At 43.5% G+C, this 18,969-nt stretch overlaps 2 protein-coding genes and 1 non-coding gene across 5 annotated transcripts in view; 1 reads left to right on the top strand and 2 right to left on the bottom strand.

Annotated features, from left to right (window-relative positions):
• The window catches only part of SEPTIN14 (septin 14), a 71,425-nt gene extending 66,921 nt beyond the window's left edge, over window positions 1–4,504 (top strand). The window contains exon 10 of the mRNA XM_050783501.1: window positions 1,943–4,504. Within this exon, the coding sequence (XP_050639458.1) occupies window positions 1,943–2,122 (180 nt within the window). The 3' untranslated portion in view covers window positions 2,123–4,504. The remainder of the gene's footprint in view (window positions 1–1,942) is intronic.
• Window positions 1–18,969, bottom strand: part of MRPS17 (mitochondrial ribosomal protein S17) — a 457,376-nt gene that overhangs the window by 162,604 nt on the left and 275,803 nt on the right. The window contains exon 1 of one of the 3 annotated variants that reach the window (XM_050783548.1): window positions 6,754–6,758. The exons of the other annotated variants lie outside the window; for them this stretch is intronic. The gene's annotated coding sequence lies outside the window, so the exon portion shown is untranslated. Of the gene's footprint in view, window positions 1–6,753; window positions 6,759–18,969 lie in introns of those variants that run through there. 3 annotated transcript variants of the gene reach the window in all.
• Window positions 8,590–8,696, bottom strand: LOC126951765 (U6 spliceosomal RNA). Its single transcript, XR_007724631.1, has one exon. It is a non-coding gene; the product is annotated as a U6 spliceosomal RNA (small nuclear RNA).

Below are 18,969 nucleotides of genomic sequence, written 5' to 3' on the forward strand. Positions count from 1 at the left end.
CACACCTCCTCAGCCCCCTCCTCAGCCAAGGTGGCTTGGGCCCAGAGAAGGGGGGTGGGAGGAGAGTAGCAGGCCAGGCCTCAAGTTTTTTTTTTTTTTTTTTTTTTTTTTTTTTTTTTGAGATGCAGTTTGGCTCCTGTCACCCAGGCTGGAGTGCAGTGGCACAATCTCAGCGGCCGCCACCACACCTGGCTAATTTTTTGTATTTTTAGTAGTGATGGGGTTTTGCCATGTTGGCCAGGCTGGTCTTGACCTCCTGACCTCAGGTGATCCACCCACCTCGGCCTCCCAAAATGGGATTACAGGCATGAACCACTGCGTACAACTTCATTCTTTGATTTTTACTTGAAAAACTCCCTTAAGCATTTTTTTAAGGTAGACCTAGTGGTCCTGAATTCCCTCAGCTTTGTTTGTCTAGGGAACATGTTATTTCTTCTTTCTTTCTGAAGGATAGCTTTGTCAGACATAGTATTAGTTGCTGGCAGTTTTTTTCTTTCAGCACTTTGAATGTATTATTTGATTCTCTCTTGACCTGCAAAGTTTCTTGTGAGAAATCTGCTGATAGTCTAATGAAGATTCTCTTGTCTGTGTCATGCCACTTTTCTCTTGCCTCTTCAACATTTTAAAAAATCTTTGACTTTTGACTATTTGATTATATTGTGACTTTGTGAGTATCTATTTGGTTTGAACCTCTTTAGGAATCTTTAGGCTTCATGTATTTGGTTGTCTAAATCTTTCCCATGATTTAGGCAGTTTTTAGCCATTCTTTCTTTAAATAAGCTTTCTTTTCCTTTCTCTACTTTCTTTGTCAAACTCCCATAACCTGACAGTGGTTTGCCTAATCGTGTCTCATTGGCTTTCTTTTTCTCTCTCTCTCTCTCTCTGTCTCTTTTTTGAGATGGAGTCTCTCTCTGCTGCCCAGGCTGGAGTGTATTGGTATAGTCTTGGCTCACTGCAACCTCTGCCTCCTGGGTTCAAGTGATTCTCCTGCCTCAGCCTCCCAAGTAGCTGGTACTACAGGTGTGTGCCACCACACCCAGCTACTTTTTGTATTTTTAGTAGAGATGGGGTTTCACTATGTTGGCCAGGCTGGTCTTGAACTCCTGACCTTGTGATCTGCCTGCCTTGGCCTACCAAAGTGCTGGGATTACAGGCGTGAGCCACCACGCCTGGTCTTCTTTTCTCTTTTTTATTATTTTATTCTTTGTCCTCTGGCTGGATAATTTCAGAAGATCTATATTCAATTTTACAGATGCTCTTTCCTGTTGAAGTTTACTATTGTGTTATATTGCCCAGTCTGGTCTTGAACTCCTGGGCTCAAGCGATCCTTCTGCCTTGGCCTCCCAAAGTGCTGAGATTACAAGCATAAGCCACTGCATTCAGTCAGTCCCAGCACTTTGGGAAGCTGAGGTGGGAGGATCACTTGAGCTCAGGAGTTTGAGACCAGCCTGGGCAACATAGTGAGACCTTGTCTCTATATTAAAAAAAAGAAAGAAAGAAAGAAAGAAAGTATTTGGGAGGCCAAAGCAGGAGGATCACCTGCGGTCAGGAGCTCAAGACCAGCCTGGCCAACATGGTGAAACCCCGTCTCTACTAAAAGTACAAAAATTAGCCAGGCATGGTGGTGCGTGCCTGTAGTCCCAGCTTCTCGCGAGGCTGAGGCAGGAGAATCATTGGAACCAGGAAATGGAGGTTGCAGTGAGCCAAGATTGTGCCACTGTACTCCAGCCTGGGCAACAGAGTGAGACTCCATCTCAAAAAAGGAAAAAAGAAAGAAAAGAAAAATTCCATATTTAAGTGTTTACTCCTGAGTTTTTGAGATTGTTATTAAGATCATGCTCTCCTCTGATGATTTGGGTTTGTTTGATCAGAAAAAAGCATGTTCTTCTGGTTATTCGGCCACACTGTGCTTTGGTGTCACAACTGCACATTGGTTTCACAGCTGCAGGACAAGTTCGAGCATCTTAAAATGATTCAACAGGAGGAGATAAGGAAGCTCGAGGAAGAGAAAAAACAACTGGAAGGAGAAATCATAGATTTTTATAAAATGAAAGCTGCCTCTGAAGCACTGCAGACTCAGCTGAGTACCGATACAAAGAAAGACAAACATCGTAAGAAATAATAGTTTCTCTTACTATTCTGTTTGAGAGCCCTATCATTCTACATCCCAACTTTCTGTGAGATTGTCTTTGTGGCATTTAACTCTGATTGAAATTCTCATTTTAAAAATTGGCTTGCTTATTGTATATTTTCCCCAACTAAATGTGAACTCCTAGCAGGGCGTGGTGGCTCATGCCTATAATCTCAGCACTTTAGGAGGCTGACGCGGGTGGACCACCCGAGGTCAGGAGTTCAAGGCCAGCCTGACCAAAATGATGAAACCCTGTCTCTACTAAAAATACAAAAATTATCTGGGCGTGGTGACTGGTACCTGTAATCCCAGCTACTTGGGAGGCTGAGGCAGGAGAATCACTTGAACCCCGGAGGTAGAGGTTGCAGTGAGCCAAGAACTCACCATTGGACTCTAGCCTGGGTGACAAGAGCAAAACTCCGCCTCAAAAAAAAAAAAAAAAAAAAAAAAGGTGTGAACTCCCAGAAGGCAGGTCCTGTGTCCATCTTTTTAGATTCTGTATCTCGGCACTTAGGACGCAGACTAACATGAAGATGATAGTCAATCAATTTTTGCCAAAATGAAAAAACAAAAGAAACATGTAACATTGTGTAAAAGGAGCTGGTTAGATGGAGAAATTTCTTTACCATAGTCCTGCTTGTGGATCCAGTAGTGACTTACATTTTATATCCAAATAGAAGCTGGAGGCTTTGTTGGGGACTCACAGGCATAAAATATTAAGTTATACAAATCTAATTAATAGGCCTATTTTCCTTTTTAAATTCTATTAATAATTTGATAGTTTTTATGATAAACGGTTGGATTTTGATGAGAACTCCCATGCTTTTGTGTCAGACTTAAAACTGATATTAGAATAAAGAATTCAAAAGCTAGAGAAAGTCAGAGTACAGTGAGAAGCCATGAGTTGCATCTGAATGATAATATTATGTCTTACAGATTTGGAGTATATGCTAAAGTTATCAAAGTTGTAGAAAATACGGCCGGGTGAGGTGGCTCACACCTGTAATCCCAGCACTTTGGGAGGTGGAGGTGGGCAGATCACTTGAGGTCAGGAGTTTAAGACCAGCCCAGCCAACATGGCAAAACCCCATTTCTACTAAAGTTAGCCAGGTGTGGTGTTGTGCATCTGCAGTCCCTGCTACTCGGAAAGCTGAGGCAGGAGAATCGCTTGTACCCGGGAGGCAGAGGTTGCAGTGAGCAGAGATTGTGCCACTGCACTCCAGCCTGAATGACAGAGCGCTATGAGTCACCACACCTGGTATGAGCCACCATGCCCAGCCCACAATGACTTTTATACATGTTGTTAAATCATCTTACAGATTTTATAATTTGGGGGAAGAAAACTTTTACTAAATGGTCTTTTAATGGAAACTCTACAAGAACCAGAATCTTTGCTTTGTTCACTTATGTATTCTTTCCTAGGCCTAGAACAATATCTGACACATAGCGGCGATTATTTGTTGAATAAATGGACCCAGCAATAGTACATTAGCTATGCTATATGCATACATTAAAGATGTAGATTATTGACTTTCAAAAGATAATTAATGTAACTTCTTACTGCTTCTGAACATGTTTGTGAGTTACATTGCTGAGGGACCTTTATCTTCTCATTCTTTCATCTTAACCCAATGTTATTAAAACTGAAATCAACAATATTATTCATATTTAAAAATAATATCTACCTTATAAAAATTATCACTCTGCTGCATTTGAGAATAGACTTTTTAGGTAATAATGGTATAATCCATAGGGTTTTTGAGGGCACAGAAGGATTCATGCTAACAGACATTTTATTTTCTATTTTCCAAGAGCTATAAAATATGATATTATATGATAGTATAAGGCATATTTTTACTGTTTTCATAATTTTTTCTAAAAAAGTGTTTGTTTTCCATATAACTTTTAACTTTGTAAGTAAATATTTGTCTCTTTCAGCTCCAGTTTTATGTGAAATAGAATTTCCAGATTTATGTAGCATGGAAAATTTTAATAAGTCAGAGTTACTGATTTTTGCCAGTCATTTTCTCAATTATTTACTTCTTTTATCTTTAGTTGATTTTTTTTGTAGTGACAAGTTTTGTTTCTATTCTCATTTCCTTTTGTGTATATTCTATGTATATTTCATTTTTGGTTACTATGAAAATTACATATAACATCCTAGAGTTATAACATTCTAATTTGAATTTATTTCAACTTAACTTCAATCACATACCAAAATTCTACTGCTATATAGCTCTACTCTTTTTAGGTTATTGATGTAACAAATTATATCTTTATTCATTGTACACCACCTAACAGATCTATAATTACATTTTATGCATTTTTCTTTTAAATCTTATAGAAAATAAAAAGTGGAGTTACGAACCAAAATTACAATAATACTGTTTTTATGTTTGTTTATGTATTTACCTTTACCAGAGAGCTTTATATATTCATATAGCTTGCTTATTTACTTATAGCATTAATGCCTAGAGTTTATTTATTTCAACCTGAAGGACTTTTAACACTTCTTATATCGCAAATTTAGAGATAAATGGATTTTTTCAGCTTTAAAAAAAAAGCTGGAAATGTCTTAATTTCTCCCTCATTTTTGAAGGACAAGTTTTCCAGCTACAGATTTCTCAATTGACAGATTTCTTCATTATTTTAAATATATAATCCACTGCCTACTGGCCTTCCAAGTTTTCTGCTGAGAAATCAGCTGCTAATGTTATCTGGATCCCTTGTCTGTGAGAGTTGCTCTTCTCTCTGAGCTTTCAAGATTCTCACATTGTCTTTTTTTGTTGTTGTTTTTTGAGGCAGAGTCCTGCTTTGTCACCCAGGCTGGAGTGCAGTGGTGTGATCTCAGCTCACTGAAACCTCCGTCTCTTGGGTTCAAGTGATTCTCCTATCTCAGCCTCCCAAGTAGCTGGGGCTACAGGCATGTGCCACCATGCACAGCTAATTTCTTTGTATTTTTAGTAGAGACGGTGTTTTGCTATGTTGCCCAGGCTGGTCACAAACTCCTGGCCTCAAGCAATCTGCCCAGGACTACCATTTACCCAGCAATCTCATTACTTGGTATATACCCAAAAGAAAATAAATCATTCTACCAAAAAAGGCACATTCACTTGTATGTTTATCGCAGCGCTATTCACACCAGTAAAGACATGGAGTCAACTTAGATGCCCATCAGTGGTGGACTGGATGAAGAAAATGTGGTACATTTACACTGCAAAATACTACACAGCCATAAAAAAGAATGAGATCATGTCTTCTGCAGCAACATGGACACAGCTAGAGGCCATCATCCTAAGAAAATTAACGTAGAAACAGAAAACCAAATGCTGCATGTTCTTACTTACAAGTGGGACATATGGACATACTTTGGGTACATATGGACATAAAGATGGGGACAGCAGACACAGGGTGCTACTAGGGGGGGTAGAGGGAAGAGAGGGGGAAGGCAAAGGCAGAAAAGCCACCTATTGGGTACTATGCTCACTATCTGGATGATGGGATCATTCATACCCTAAACCTCAGCATCACGCGATATACTCATGTAACAAACCTGCACATGGACTCTCTGAATCTAAAATAAAAGTTGAAATTATACAATTATTTTTAGAAATTACATGTATATATACATATTGGCACTCTTAAAGACTATTGGGGCACAAAAAGACTCAATCACAGAACCGACCCAACTACAAAAATTGATTGATTTAATCACATTAATTGATTTAATCGCAAAGATGTTACGATGGAAAAGTGAAGCCATCATCAGAAATTTTGAATATCTAAAATAGCATATTTAGATATTAAATTTTAAAAATATTTTGAAATAATACAAAATAAAAACCTTTTTATTGTGTATCACAAAAAGGTGCTGTCCTCAAAAATACATGGATCATACAAATTCATCATAAAATACACTTTTTTTTTTTTTTGAGACAGAGTTTCGCTTTTGTTGCCCAGGCTAGGGTGCAGTCCTGTGATCTCAGCTCACTGCAACCTCTGCCCCCTGGGTTCAAGTGATTTTCCTGCCTCAGCTGCTCGAGTAGCTGGGATTACAGGCACCACCACCATGCCCAGCTAATTTTTTGTATTTTTAGTAGAGATGGGGTTTCACCATGTTGGCCAGGCTGGTTTTGAACTCCTAACCTCAGGTGATCCACCTGCCTTGGCCTCCCAAAATGCTGGGGTTACAGGTGTGAGCCACCACACCCAGCCCAAAATACACATTTGTAACACACAAGTCAAGAAATAGAACATTAACAGCACCCCAGAATACCTCATACCCCTTCCCAAACATTGTCTTTTTTTTTTTTTTTTTTTTTTTGAGACGGAATCTTACTTGTCACCCAGGCTGGAGTGCAGTGGCATGACCTTGGCTCACTGCAAGCTCCTCCTCCTTGGTTCAAGCCATTCTCCTGTGTCAGCCTCCCGAGTAGCTGGGACTACAGGCGCCTGCCACCACGCCTGGCTAATTTTTTGTATTTTTAGTAGAGACGGGTTTCAGGCTGGTCTCAATCTCCTGACCTTGTGATCCACCCATCTTGGCCTCCCAAAGTACTGGGATTACAGGCGTGAGCCACTGTGCCCGGACAACATTGTCTTCTCTTTCCTCCTCAAGGGAACCCCCATCCTAACTTCTAACACTGTAGATCACCTTAGCTGGGTTTGTTTTTGTTTTTACCTTATATAAATGGAATTACGCAGTTTGCATGCTTTTGTGTTGGGCTTCTTTTGCTCAACATTATGCTTATGAGATTCATTTACACTGCTATATATAGCTGTGGTTTCTTTTTTTTCATTACTATGTGCTGTGCCCTTCTGTGATACACTACAGTTTATTTAGTCCTTCAACTGCAAATGGACATTGGGTTGTTTCAACCTGGGCTATTACAAATAATACTGTCATGCCCATTGTTTTTAGATGTCTCTGGCTGCACATTTATATTTAGAGAGAGAGACATCTAAAAACAAGAATAAATATATATTCTTGTTGCTCTACAATCTTGTCGACTCTTTTAATTGTAGTAATTCTGGTGGGTTTGTAGTGGTATCTCATTATGGTTTTAATGTGCATTTTCTGATTTATTAATGAGGCTGAACACTTTTTCATGTTTACTGGTCATTTAACAATTCTCTTTTGTGAAGCATCTGTTCCAAATGTTTTCCTATGTTTCTACTGGGTTGCCTTTTCTTTATCGATTGGCTGGAGTTTATATATTATTGACATAAGTCCTTTGAGACTTGTAGGCGCTACAAATGTATTTTCCTCTCTGTGGCTTTTTACTCTTTCAATTATGTCCTTTTGACAGCAAAATTTCAGTGTGGTCAAATATTAATCTATTAGTCTTTTCCTTTATGATTCATGCATTTTTTTTTTTTTTTTTGAGATGGAGTTTCACTCTTGTTGCCCAGGCTGGAGTGCAATGGCATGATCTCGGCTCACTGCAACCTCTGTCTCCTGGGTTCGAGCGATTCTCCTGCCTCAGCCTTCTGAGTAGCTGGGATTACAGGCATGCACCTCCACACCCTGCTAATTTTGTATTTTTAGTAGAGAGGGGGTTTCACTGTGTTCATCAGGCTGATCTCGAACTCCCGACCTCAGGTGATCTGCCCACCTCGGTCTCTCAAAGTGCTGGGATTACAGGTGTGAGCTACCGCGCCTGCCCTGATTCATGCTTTTGAAATACAATTTAACAGATCTTTTCCTAATTTGATGTCCTGAAGGTATATGTCTCTCTTACCTTCTAGATTAGTGCTGTCCAATAAAAACAAGAAGCCACATATACAATTTAAAATTGTCTAGTATCCACATTAAGAGAACAAAAATAATCAGATAAAACTAATTTTAGTAATGTTTAACTCAGTATAACCAAATTATTATTTCAAAATTTTAATGTTAAAATTGAGATTATTTTTAGGATTTTTTCCTACTAAGTGCTTAAAATTCAGTGCAAATTTTACACTTAATAGCACATCTCAAGTGCTCAATAGCCATACATGAACAGAGCAATTCTAAAAGATTTATTGTTTTTACCTTTTCACATTTAGGTCTATGGTCTATCTGCAATTGGTTTTATTATTATTATTATTATTGAGGCAGAGTCTCACTCTGTTGCCCACGCTGGAGTGCGGTGGTGCCATGTTGGCCAGGCTGGTCTTGGACTCCTCACCTCAGATGATCCGCCCCCCTTGGCCTCCCAAAGTGCTGGGATTACAGGCATGAGCTGCCGCACCCAGCCTAATTTTTGTACTCTTAGTAGATACAGAGTTTCACCATGTTGGCCAGGCTGGTCTCGAACTCCTGACCTAAAGTGATCCACCCACCTCAGCCTCCCAAATTGCTAGGATTACAGGCATGAGCCACCACGCCCAGCTGATTTTTTCTAATATCAAAGTAATCACCAGGGTCTTCCCTTTTCTTTTGATTCATTTATTTTCTTGGTTCTGAAATGTTTTTTAAAAATATGAAATGCTTAATGAATTTGTGTGTCATCCTTTCCCAGGTACCATGCTCATCTTCTCCACGTCATGCCAATTTTAATTTATGTGCTGCTGAAGTGAGCACTGGTTCTGGATTTATTAGTTAATTTATTTTTGAGACAGGGCTTCACTGTGTCTTCCAGGCTGGAATACAGTGGCATGATCGTGGCTCACTGCAACCTCCGCTTTCCAGGGCTCAAGCAATCCTCCCGCCTGGGCCTCCCAAAGTGTTGAGATAACAGGCATGAACCACTGTGCCCAGCCTGGAATGTTTAACTGCTGACTTTGATGCCTGGTTTTGGTTGTACTAGATACTCCCACTACTTTTTTCTTTAAAAATTACTGGTTTGTTCAGCTCCTTAAAAATATCTTTGGTGTTTTAGACATCAAAATATGTGAGGCCAGGTGTGGTGGCGCATGCCTGTAATCCCAGCATTTGGGGAAGCCAAGGTGGAAGGATCTCTCAAGCCCAAGAGTTCAAAACCAGTCTGGGCAACATGGTGAGACCCCTGTCTCTACAAGAACTAAAAAATCAGCTGGGTGTGGTGGTGCTCGCATGTAGTCCCAGCCCTTGGAAGGCTGAGGCAGGAAGATCTTGCTTGAGCCCAAGAGGGCGAGGCTTTAGTGACCCATGATCATGCCACTGCACTCCAGCTTGGGTGACAGAGTGAGACCCTGTCTCAAAAAAAAAATAAAAAGTAGATTAATAAACGGAGAAACATTTTCTATGCTTCAGGTAACTTTAAAAATTAGGCCTAATCTTGACTGGGCATGGTGGCTCACACCTATAATCCCAGCACTTTAGGAGGCCGAGGCGGGTGGACTGCTTGAGGTTGGGAGCTTGAGACCAGCTTGGCCAACATGGTGAAAGCCTCTCTCTACTAAAAATACAAAAATTAGCCTGGTGTGGTGGCAGGCATCTGTAATCCCAGCTACTTGGGAGGCTAAGGCATGAGAATCACTTAAACCTGAAAGGCAGAGGCTGCAGTGAGCCGAGATCGTGCCACTGCACTCCAGCCTGGGCAACAGAGTGAGACTTGATCTCAAAAACAAAAACAAAAAACAAACAAAAAAAAATTAGGCCAATTTTTATTTACAGTTTACTCTTTAGTTTTCGTCAAAGCAGTTTTTTGGTTTTTTGTTTTTTTTTTTCTTTTGAGATGGAGTCTCTCACTGTCACCTGGGTTGGAGTGCAGCGGTGTGATCTTGGCTTACTGCAACCTTCCAGGTTCGAGCGATTCTCCTGCCTCAGCCTCCCAAGTAGCTGGGATTACAGGCGCCCACTACACCCAGCTAATTTTTTGTATTTTTAGTAGAGATGGGGTGTCACTGTGTTAACCAGGCTGGTCTCAAACTCCTGACCTCATGATCCACTCGACTTGGCCTCCCAAAGTGCTAGGATTACAGGAATGAACCACTGTGCCCAGCCCATCAAAGCAGTTAACTAGCATTTAGAGTAGATGGCCAGGCATGGTGGCTCAGGCCTACAATCCCATCATCTGTTTGGGAGGCCAAGGTGGGAGGATCACTCTAGTCTAAGAGTTTGAGACCAGACTGGCTAACATAGTGAGATCCCTCTCTCTACCAAAAAAAAAAAAACACAACAACAAACAAACCCAAATAGCCAGGTGTGGTGGTGCAAATGTGTAGTCCTAGCTACTTGGGAGGCTGAGGCAGAACTACTTGAGCCCAAGAGTTTGAGGCTGCAGTGAGCTATGATTGTGCTGCTGCACTCCAACCAGGATGACAGAGCGAGACCCTGCCTCAAAAATAAATAAATAAAATCAAATAGACAATAGAATCTTCTGAGCTTTTCACCCTTTCCACAGGGTATAGGTGTCTGCAAGAAATAGTGAATGTTACAGGCTAGACATTTTTCATTGCAGCATAACTAGGATACCTTTTCTAACCATGTTTCCGTGCAGACGTAAATTCAGGCATCGTGCAGATGGCTCAGTTTGAAGGGCCTTTTCTTTTCTTTTTTTTTGAGGCGGAGTCTTGCTCTGTCGCCCAGGCTGGAGTGCAGTGGCGTGATCTTGGCTCTCTGCCACCTCCACCTCCCAAGTTCAAGTGATTCTCGTGCCTCAGCCTCCCAAGTAGCTGGAATTACAGGTGCATGCCACCACACCCAGCTAATTTTTGTATTTTTAGTAGAGACAGGGTTTTACCATGTTGGCCAGGCTGGTCTTGAACTCCTGATCTCACATGATCTGCTAACCTTGGCCTCCCAAAGTGCTGGGATCACAGGCATGTATCACTGTGCCTGGCTGATACCCTCCTCTTAAGTCTGGATTAGACCTGCTGGCTTGCTTCTTTTGTTTTGTTATGAGACAAGGTCTTGCTTTGTCCTCGAGGCTGGAGTGCAGTTGTGTGGTAGTCCACTGCAGCCTCAACCTCCTGAGCTCAAGAGATCCTCCCGCTTCAGCCTCCCGAGTAACTGGGATCACAGGCACATGCCACAGCTTCCACTTAATTTTCTGTAGAGGCAGGGTCTCACTATGTTGCCTAAGCTGGTCTTGAACTTCTGGCCTCAAGTGATCTTCTCACTTTGGCCTCCCAAAGTGCTGGGATTCCAGGCATGAGCCACTGTGCCTGACAAGAAATAAGAAGGTTTAATTTATTGGTGTGAGCTGTCCAGTTGCTTACGCTGAGAGCTGCTGATGTAAGGGGGTTGAGGGCTAGGGTGAGAAGCCGTGATCCTTTCGAGCTTCTCTGCACCTCCACCTTCTGGAAAGGGCAGGGTCCCCAGGGTCAGACTCCCTGCTAGCTCTTGGTTGGCCCTGACTCAACACCCTTCTGACTTGTTGTCATTGTGGTTCCTGGCATGTGGCACCAAGCACTATTTTTTTTTTTTTTTTTGAGTCAGGGTCTCACTCTGTTGCCCAGGTTGGAGTGCAGTTGTGCAGTCTCAGCTCACTGCAACCCTGACCTCCCAGGCTCAAGTGATCCTTCTGCCTCAGCCTCCAAAGTAGCTGGGATCACAGGTGCCCGCCACCAGACCTGGCTAATTTTTGTATTATTATTATTATTTTAGATATACTGGGTATCCCTATGTTGCCCAGGGTGGTCTTGAACTCTGGGGGGTTCCTCCCACCTCAGCCTCCCAAAGTACTGAAGTTACAGATGTGAGTCATCACCACTCAGGCAGAGCTTTTTAAAAACCAAATTGAGATTTTATTTCAAATTTAAAACAAGATTTTAAAATGTTTAAATTAGGCTGGGTGCATTGGGTCACACCTGTAATCTTAGCACTTTGGGAGGCTGAGGCGGCAGGATTACCTGAGGTCAGAAGTTCGAGACCAGCCTAGCCAACATGGTGAAACCCTGTCTCTACTAAAAATACAAAAATTATTTGGGCGTGGTGGTGCATACTTGTAATCCTAGCTACTTGGGAGGCTGAGGCAGGAGAATCACTTGAACCCAGGAGATGGGGTTGCAGTGAGCCGAGATTGTGTCACTGCACTCTAGCCTGGGCAACAGAGTGGGACTCTGTCTCAAAATAAATAAATAAATAAAATATTTAAATTATTTTCTTAGCTGGGCATGGTGGTGTGCACCTGTGGTTCTGGCTATTTCGGAGGCTGAGGCAGGAAGATGGCTTGAGCCTGGGAGATAGAGGCTGCAGTGAGCTACGATCATACCACTACACTCCAGCCTGAGTGACAGAGCAAGACCTTGTCTCAAAAAAAAAATATTTTTTTCCTCTCAGTCCCAGGTATTCTAACAAGCCTTGACGGCCCCGTTTTGAGATTATAGCCTGTGGCAAGGGCCTGGCAAACAGGTTCTCTGTGCAGAATTGAGGTCATTGTGGAGTAACATCTCCTTGGGCTGCATCAGCCTGTGGGTGAAAGTAAAGTTGGGTGCGGTGGCTCTCCCCTGCATTCCCTGATGCTTTTAATATCCTGAATCCTCTACCCCACTCTGCACGAGCCACATTGACACTCGTGCACCAAGGTACATGGTGTAGCCCCAGTGCCCACAGGATCGCTTATGAGAACTGCTCCTTCAGCCCCACCTGTGGTCTCTCCTTTTCCCGGGTGAAGTCTGGCTCCTGATGTTCATGCCACGCTCCTTCTCACCAGGGTGCACACGCATCACTGCCTCCAAAACACCTGATTGAAACCTGTTCCTGGTGGGGCCACCTCACCTCTCCAGGATGGCTTTCTCTGAAGCCAGTTCTTCCATCACAGTGGAAGTAAAGAAAATTATGAAAACTGGCTGGGCTCACACCTGTAATCCCAGCACTTTGGGAGGCCAAGGGGGGCAGATCACTCGAGGTCAGGAGTTCAAGATCAGCCTGGAGAACATGGCAAAACCCTGTCTCTACTAAAAATACAAAAAATGAACTGAGCATGGTGGTGCGCCTGTAATCCCAGCTACTAAGGAGACTCAGGCATGAGAATCACTTGAACCCGTGAGGTGGAGGTTGCAGTGAGCTGAGATCTTGCCACTGCACTCCAGGCTGGGCGACAGAGCAAGACTGTCGGAAAAAAAAAAAAGAAAAAGAAAAAAAGAAAATTATGAAAACTCTCTCTTGAATATATGGGCACCTCCTGAACAGGGAGGTGGCTGAGGGGAGGTCCTGGCAGGTGGGACAGGGTATCCTGGCAGGGTGGGAGCTGAGACTTCAGTGTATTCAGTGTCTGGACCTCAGTGGTGCCCTCTGTGACAAGTATCCATCTGCATCCACTGACTTATATGGGGGATCCTGGAGAAAAATCAATAATATGGTTTGGCTGTGTCCCCACCCAAATCTCATCTTGAATTTTAGCTCCCATAATCCCCACATGTTGTGGGAGGGACCCAGTAGGAAGTAATCAAATCATGGGAGCGGGTTTTTCCCATGCTGTAGTGAATAAGTCTCATGACATCTGATGGTTTTATAAAAGGTCAGTTCCCCTGTACATGCTTTCTTGCCTGCTGCCATGTAAGATGTGCCTTTGGTCTTCCTTTGCCTTCCATCATGGTTGTGAGGCCTCCCCAGCCATGCTGAACAGAGTGCCCACCTCTTTCCTTTATAAATTACCCAGTCTCAGGTATGTCTTTATTAGCAGCATGAAAATGGACGAATACAACCAACTTCAATAGCTTAAGTGGGTCCAGCCACCACTCCAAAAGATAAAGGATTATAAACCATAGTGGCCTCCACACAGTGCTAACTCAGCATATGTGCAGAGTATAAGCTGTGGGGCTATGGTGGCCTCCACCTAGATTTCAAACGTATTGAGCAGCCGGGAAGTCCCAGGCAGAAGTTTGTCCCAGAGGTGGAGCTATTGCAGAAAGCCCCCACCAGGGCAGTGCCTAGTGGAGCTGTGAGAGTGGGGCCACCTCTGAGATCCAAGAACTGTAGAGTGTTTTGTTTCTTTGTTTTTTGAGACAGAGTCTTGCTCTGTCACCCAGGCTGGAGTGAAGTGGCACAATCTTGGCTCACTGCAACCTCCACCTCCTGGGTTCAAGTGATTCTCCTGCCTCAGCCTCTTGAGTAGCTGGAATTACAGGTGTGTGCCATCATGCCCAGCTAATTTTTGTATTTTTAGTAGAGATGGGGTTTTACCATGTTGGCCAGGCTGGTCTCGAACTCTTGACCTCAGATGATCTGTCCACCTCGGCCTCCCAAAGTGCTGGGATTACAGGCATGAGCCACTGCACCTTGCTGAACTATAGAGTGAATAATGTGCAACTCCAGCCTGGGAGAGCTGAAGGCATGATACTTCAACCCATGACAGCTGCTGCGTGAACTGAGCCCAGTGGCCACAGCAGTATAGTAGCCCTATAGTGCTAGCTCTAGAGGGGCAGGGCTGCTCTAGGCTTTGGGGACTCAACCCACCCAATGTGTCCAGGTAGCAGTGCAGGAAATAAAAGATTATTCTGGGTCTTAAGATTTAATTTGTCCGCCTTGTTGGGTTTGGACTTACTTTGGGCCTGTTGCTTCTTTTGGCCTATTTCTCCTTTTTGAAATGAAAACGTGTGCTGGGCATGGTGGCTCACACCCATAACCCAGCTACTCAGGAGGGTGAGGCAGGAGAGTCGCTTGAACCTGGGAGGTGGAGGTTGCAGTGAGCCGAGATCGCATCATTGCACTCCAGCCTGGGCAACAAGAGCGAAACTCCATCTCAAAAAAAAAAAAAAAAAAAAAAAAAAAAAAGAAAAGAAAGAAAAGAAAACATCTACCCTATATCTGTCCTACCATTGTACTTTGGAAGCACATCACTTTTTTTTTTTTTTTTAAATTTCAAATGCTCACAGCTGGAGGAAGATTTGCCTCAGGATGAATCATGCCCTGGTTCTTACCCGTACCTGATTTAGATGAGACTCAACTTTAAACTTTTGAGTTGGTCCTCCTGAAACAAGTTAAGACTTTTGGAGCTATTGGGATAGAACAAATGTATTTTGCACATGAGCAGGACATGAATTTGGGTGGTCAGGGGCAGAAAGCTATGGCTTGAATGTATTCCCCAAAGTTCATGTGTTGGAAACCTAATCCCCAATGCAACAATGTTGACAGGTGCGACCTTTAAGAGGTGATTGGGTCACGAAGACTGTGCCTTCAGGAATGGATGAATGCCGTTATTGTGGGAGTGGGTTCTTTATGAAGGATGAGCTCAGTCCCCTTTCTGCTCTCTCTCATCATGTGATACTTTCTGCCATTGTCCAACACAGCAAGAAGGCCCTCACCAGATGTAGCCCCTCTACTTGGACTTCATCAACCTCCAGAACCCAGAGCCAAATAAATTTCTGTTCATTATAAATTACCTGTTATAGCAGCACAGAATGGATGAAGACAAGTGTCTCTGAATGATTTACCCTGGAGAGAGGAAACTGGTTAAAAATGCACATTTTTTATTGTCTCCCAGAGCTCTGAATCTAAATCTCTGGATGTCTAAATCTCTGGATATCTAATTTTTTTTTTTTGAGACGGAGTCTCGCTCTGTCGCCCAGCCTGGAGTGCAGTGGCCGGATCTCAGCTCCGCCTCCTGGGTTTACCCCATTCTCCTGCCTCAGCCTCCCGAGTAGCTGGGACTACAGGCGCCCGCCACCTCGCCTGGCTAGTTTTTTGTATTTTTTAGTAGAGATGGGGTTTCACCGGGTTAGTCAGGATGGTCTTGATCTCCTGACCTCGTGATCTGCCCATCTCGGCCTCCCCAAGTGCTGGGATTACAGGCTTGAGCCACCGCGCCTGGCCTTGGATATCTAATTTTTAACAACTTTCCTGGTGATTCTTAAGCACATTAAAATTTGAGAACCACTGCTCTATGTCCAATATCATTTTAACCTGGAAAATATGCACTCACCAATCCTCCAATCAATGTTATTACCTGGGTTTGCCTGATCATAAAGGTCACTGGAGGGCTCGATAAAAGTACACATTCTTAGGTCTTTCTGCTGGTGGGAATCATGTATAAAACAAAGTCCAAAAATCTACATTAAAAAAAATTTTTTATATGTTTTGCTTTTCTTGAGATGGGGTCTCTCCCTATCGCCCAGGCTGGAATGCAGTGGCGTGATCTCAGCTCACTGCAACATGTGCCTCCCGGGTTCAAGCAATTCACTGGCCTCAGCCTCCTCAGTAGCGAGATTACAGGTGCCCATCAACATGCCCAGTTAATTTTTGTATTTTTAGTAGAGACAGGGTTTCACCATGCTGGCCAGGCTGGTCTTGAACTCCTGACCTTGTGATCTACCCTCTTTGGCCCCCCAGAGTTCTGGTATTAGAGGTGTGAGTCACCACACCCGGCCAGCTTCTGGAAGAATTTGATCCAGTGTTGCATTTTTCTTTCACCCACAGAGACAAGAATGAAGATAATAGCTACAGCATTTATTGAGCACTAATTATGTGCCCACCACCATGTAACTGATTCTCCTCAAAACCTCTGAGGCATAGACCACTGTACTACTGCCATCCCCATTTTATGGAGAAAATACTGAGGGGTTAAGTACCTTGCTAGGTGCAGGCAGTTATTAAAGCGGTAGAGCTGGGATTCCAAACCATTCTTGTAACCAAAGCAACGCTGTGTCTCTGGACTTCATCCAGACCAATTTCTCTGATGCTCAAAATCTGCCTGCATTAAATGTGCTTTCGTGAAATGTATTTCTTTTTTTCTTTTTTGAGATGGAGTCTTGCTGTGTCACCCAGGCTGCAGTGCAATGGCACAACCTCCACCTCCCAGGTTCAAGCAATTCTGCCTCAGCCTCCCAAGTAGCTGCGATTACAGGCACCCACCACCATGCCAGCTAATTTTTGTATTTTTCGTAGAGACAGGGTTTCACCATGTTGGCCAGGCTGGTCTTGAACTCCTGACCTCAGGTGATCTGCCCACCTTGGCCTCCCAAAGTGCTCGGATTACAGGCAGGAGCCACTGCGCCTGGCCAAAATATATTTCTTATATAAAAGAGAAAGTTTTCCTTGGCTGTGTTCTACTCATGGCTAAAAGTTTCCTCAAATGGGCCTTGTTTCTTTTTCTTCCTTCTCCTTCTCCTCCTTCCTCCTCCTCCTCATCCTCCTACTTCTTCTGTAGAACAGCTAGAAAAAGTCTTGTTCTTAACCCAAAGAAGCCTCTTCTAAGAATGTTTTCTATATCAGTGAGACTAATTAAATTGGAAAAGATCACCAACTGAATGATAAAACAAGGTAAAGCCTTTTGCTAATTATTTTTGAATAATTTATTCCTGGGCTCCCTGTGACTTGTTGAGGAATTGCAAGATACTGGGAAGTCTCTAATTAGGGAGTTTTAGAATAAACAGAAGTATAACATTCACAGGAGTTAGATTTGAAGAAAATTGCTTTTAACACACAGACTCACAAGGAAGTGAGCATCTTGGCGGGGGTTATTTATTATGTGTTTTACTTTGAACCGAGAACATGTGCGTTGATTAGGTCAAAAGTGTTCTTGTCCTCACATAGTGAAGGAAATGTATGTAAGATAAGGATGAATGTGGTAAGCAGGGAGATCCAGGCACGGCTGGCGTTTGGCTTTGCTGTTGGCTGCAATGTGAACTGTGGACTGTGGGCAAATTAACGCACCACTTTATGAATGGCCTGACCAGGCGCCGTGGCTCACGCTTGTAGTCCCAGAACTTTGGTAGGCTGAGGTGGGTGGATCATGAGGTCAGGAGATTGAGATCTTGGCTAACACAGTGAAACCCCATCTCTACTGAAAATACAAAAAAATTAGTCAGGCGTGGTGGCGGCGCCTGTAGTCCCAGCTACTCAGGAGGCTGAGGCAGGAGAACGGTGTGAACCCAGGAGGCAGAGCTTGCAGTGAGCCGAGATTGCGCCACTGCACTCCAGTCTGGGCGACAGAGCGAGACTCCGTTCTAAAAAAAAAAAAAAAAAAAAGACAGTCTCGCTCTGTCACCCAGGCTGGAGTGCAGTGGCGCAATCTCGGCTCACTGCAACCTCTGCCTCCTGAGTTCAAGTGATTCTCGTGCCTCAGCCTCCCAAGTAGCTGAGACTCCAGGTGTGCACCACCTCTCCTGGCTACTTTTTAAATTTTCTGTAGGGTCTTGCTATGTTGCCAGGCTGCTCTCAAACTCCTCGTGCTGGGATTACAGGTATGTACTTCTGCACTCAACCAATTTTGTCATTCCTTTTTGGTTTTTTGAGACAGGGTCTCACCCTGTCACCCAGGCTGGAGTGCAGTGGCACAGTCATGGCTCACTGTAGCCTTGAACTTCTGGGCTCAAGTGATCCTCCTGCCTCAGCTTCTGAGTAGCTGGGATGACATTTGTACCACAATCCCAGGCTAATTTATATAGAGATGGAGTTTTGCCATATTGCTCAGCTGGTCTTGAACCTCTGTGCTTAAGCAATCCTCCCGCCTCAGCCTCCCAAAATGCTGGGATCACAGGCGTGAGCCACCGCTCCTGGCTCATTTTGTCATTTCTTGAAAATGAGATTAGGAGCTCCCTGAGAAAACTCTTCATTTTACTTTTAAGTATTTCTCCTTAAACTAGTCCAATGTTCATTGCTTAGCCAACCCCAACACTGGCTATAAATTATCTAAGCTAACAATTCAAAAGCAGCCAGTGTGGTGGCTCATGCCTGTAATCGTAGCACTTTGGGAGGCTGAGGTGGGTGGATCACCTGAGGTCAGGAGTTCGAGACCAGCCTGGCCAACATAGCAAAACCCTGCCTCTACTAAAAATACAAAAAATTAGCTGGGCGTGATGGCGGGCACCTGTAATCCCAGCTGCTTGGGAGGTGGAGGCAAGTGAATTGCTTGAACCTGGGAGGCAGAGGTTGCAGTGAGCTGAGATCACACCATTGCACTCCAGCCTGGGTGACAGAGTGAGACTCTGTCAAAGAAAAAAAAAAGAAAAACAAAAAGATTCAAAGGCTAGGCACGGTGGCTCATGCC

The sequence above is a fragment of the Macaca thibetana genome, chromosome 3 (assembly GCF_024542745.1).
Source record: "Macaca thibetana thibetana isolate TM-01 chromosome 3, ASM2454274v1, whole genome shotgun sequence".
Lineage (NCBI taxonomy): Eukaryota > Metazoa > Chordata > Mammalia > Primates > Cercopithecidae > Macaca > Macaca thibetana.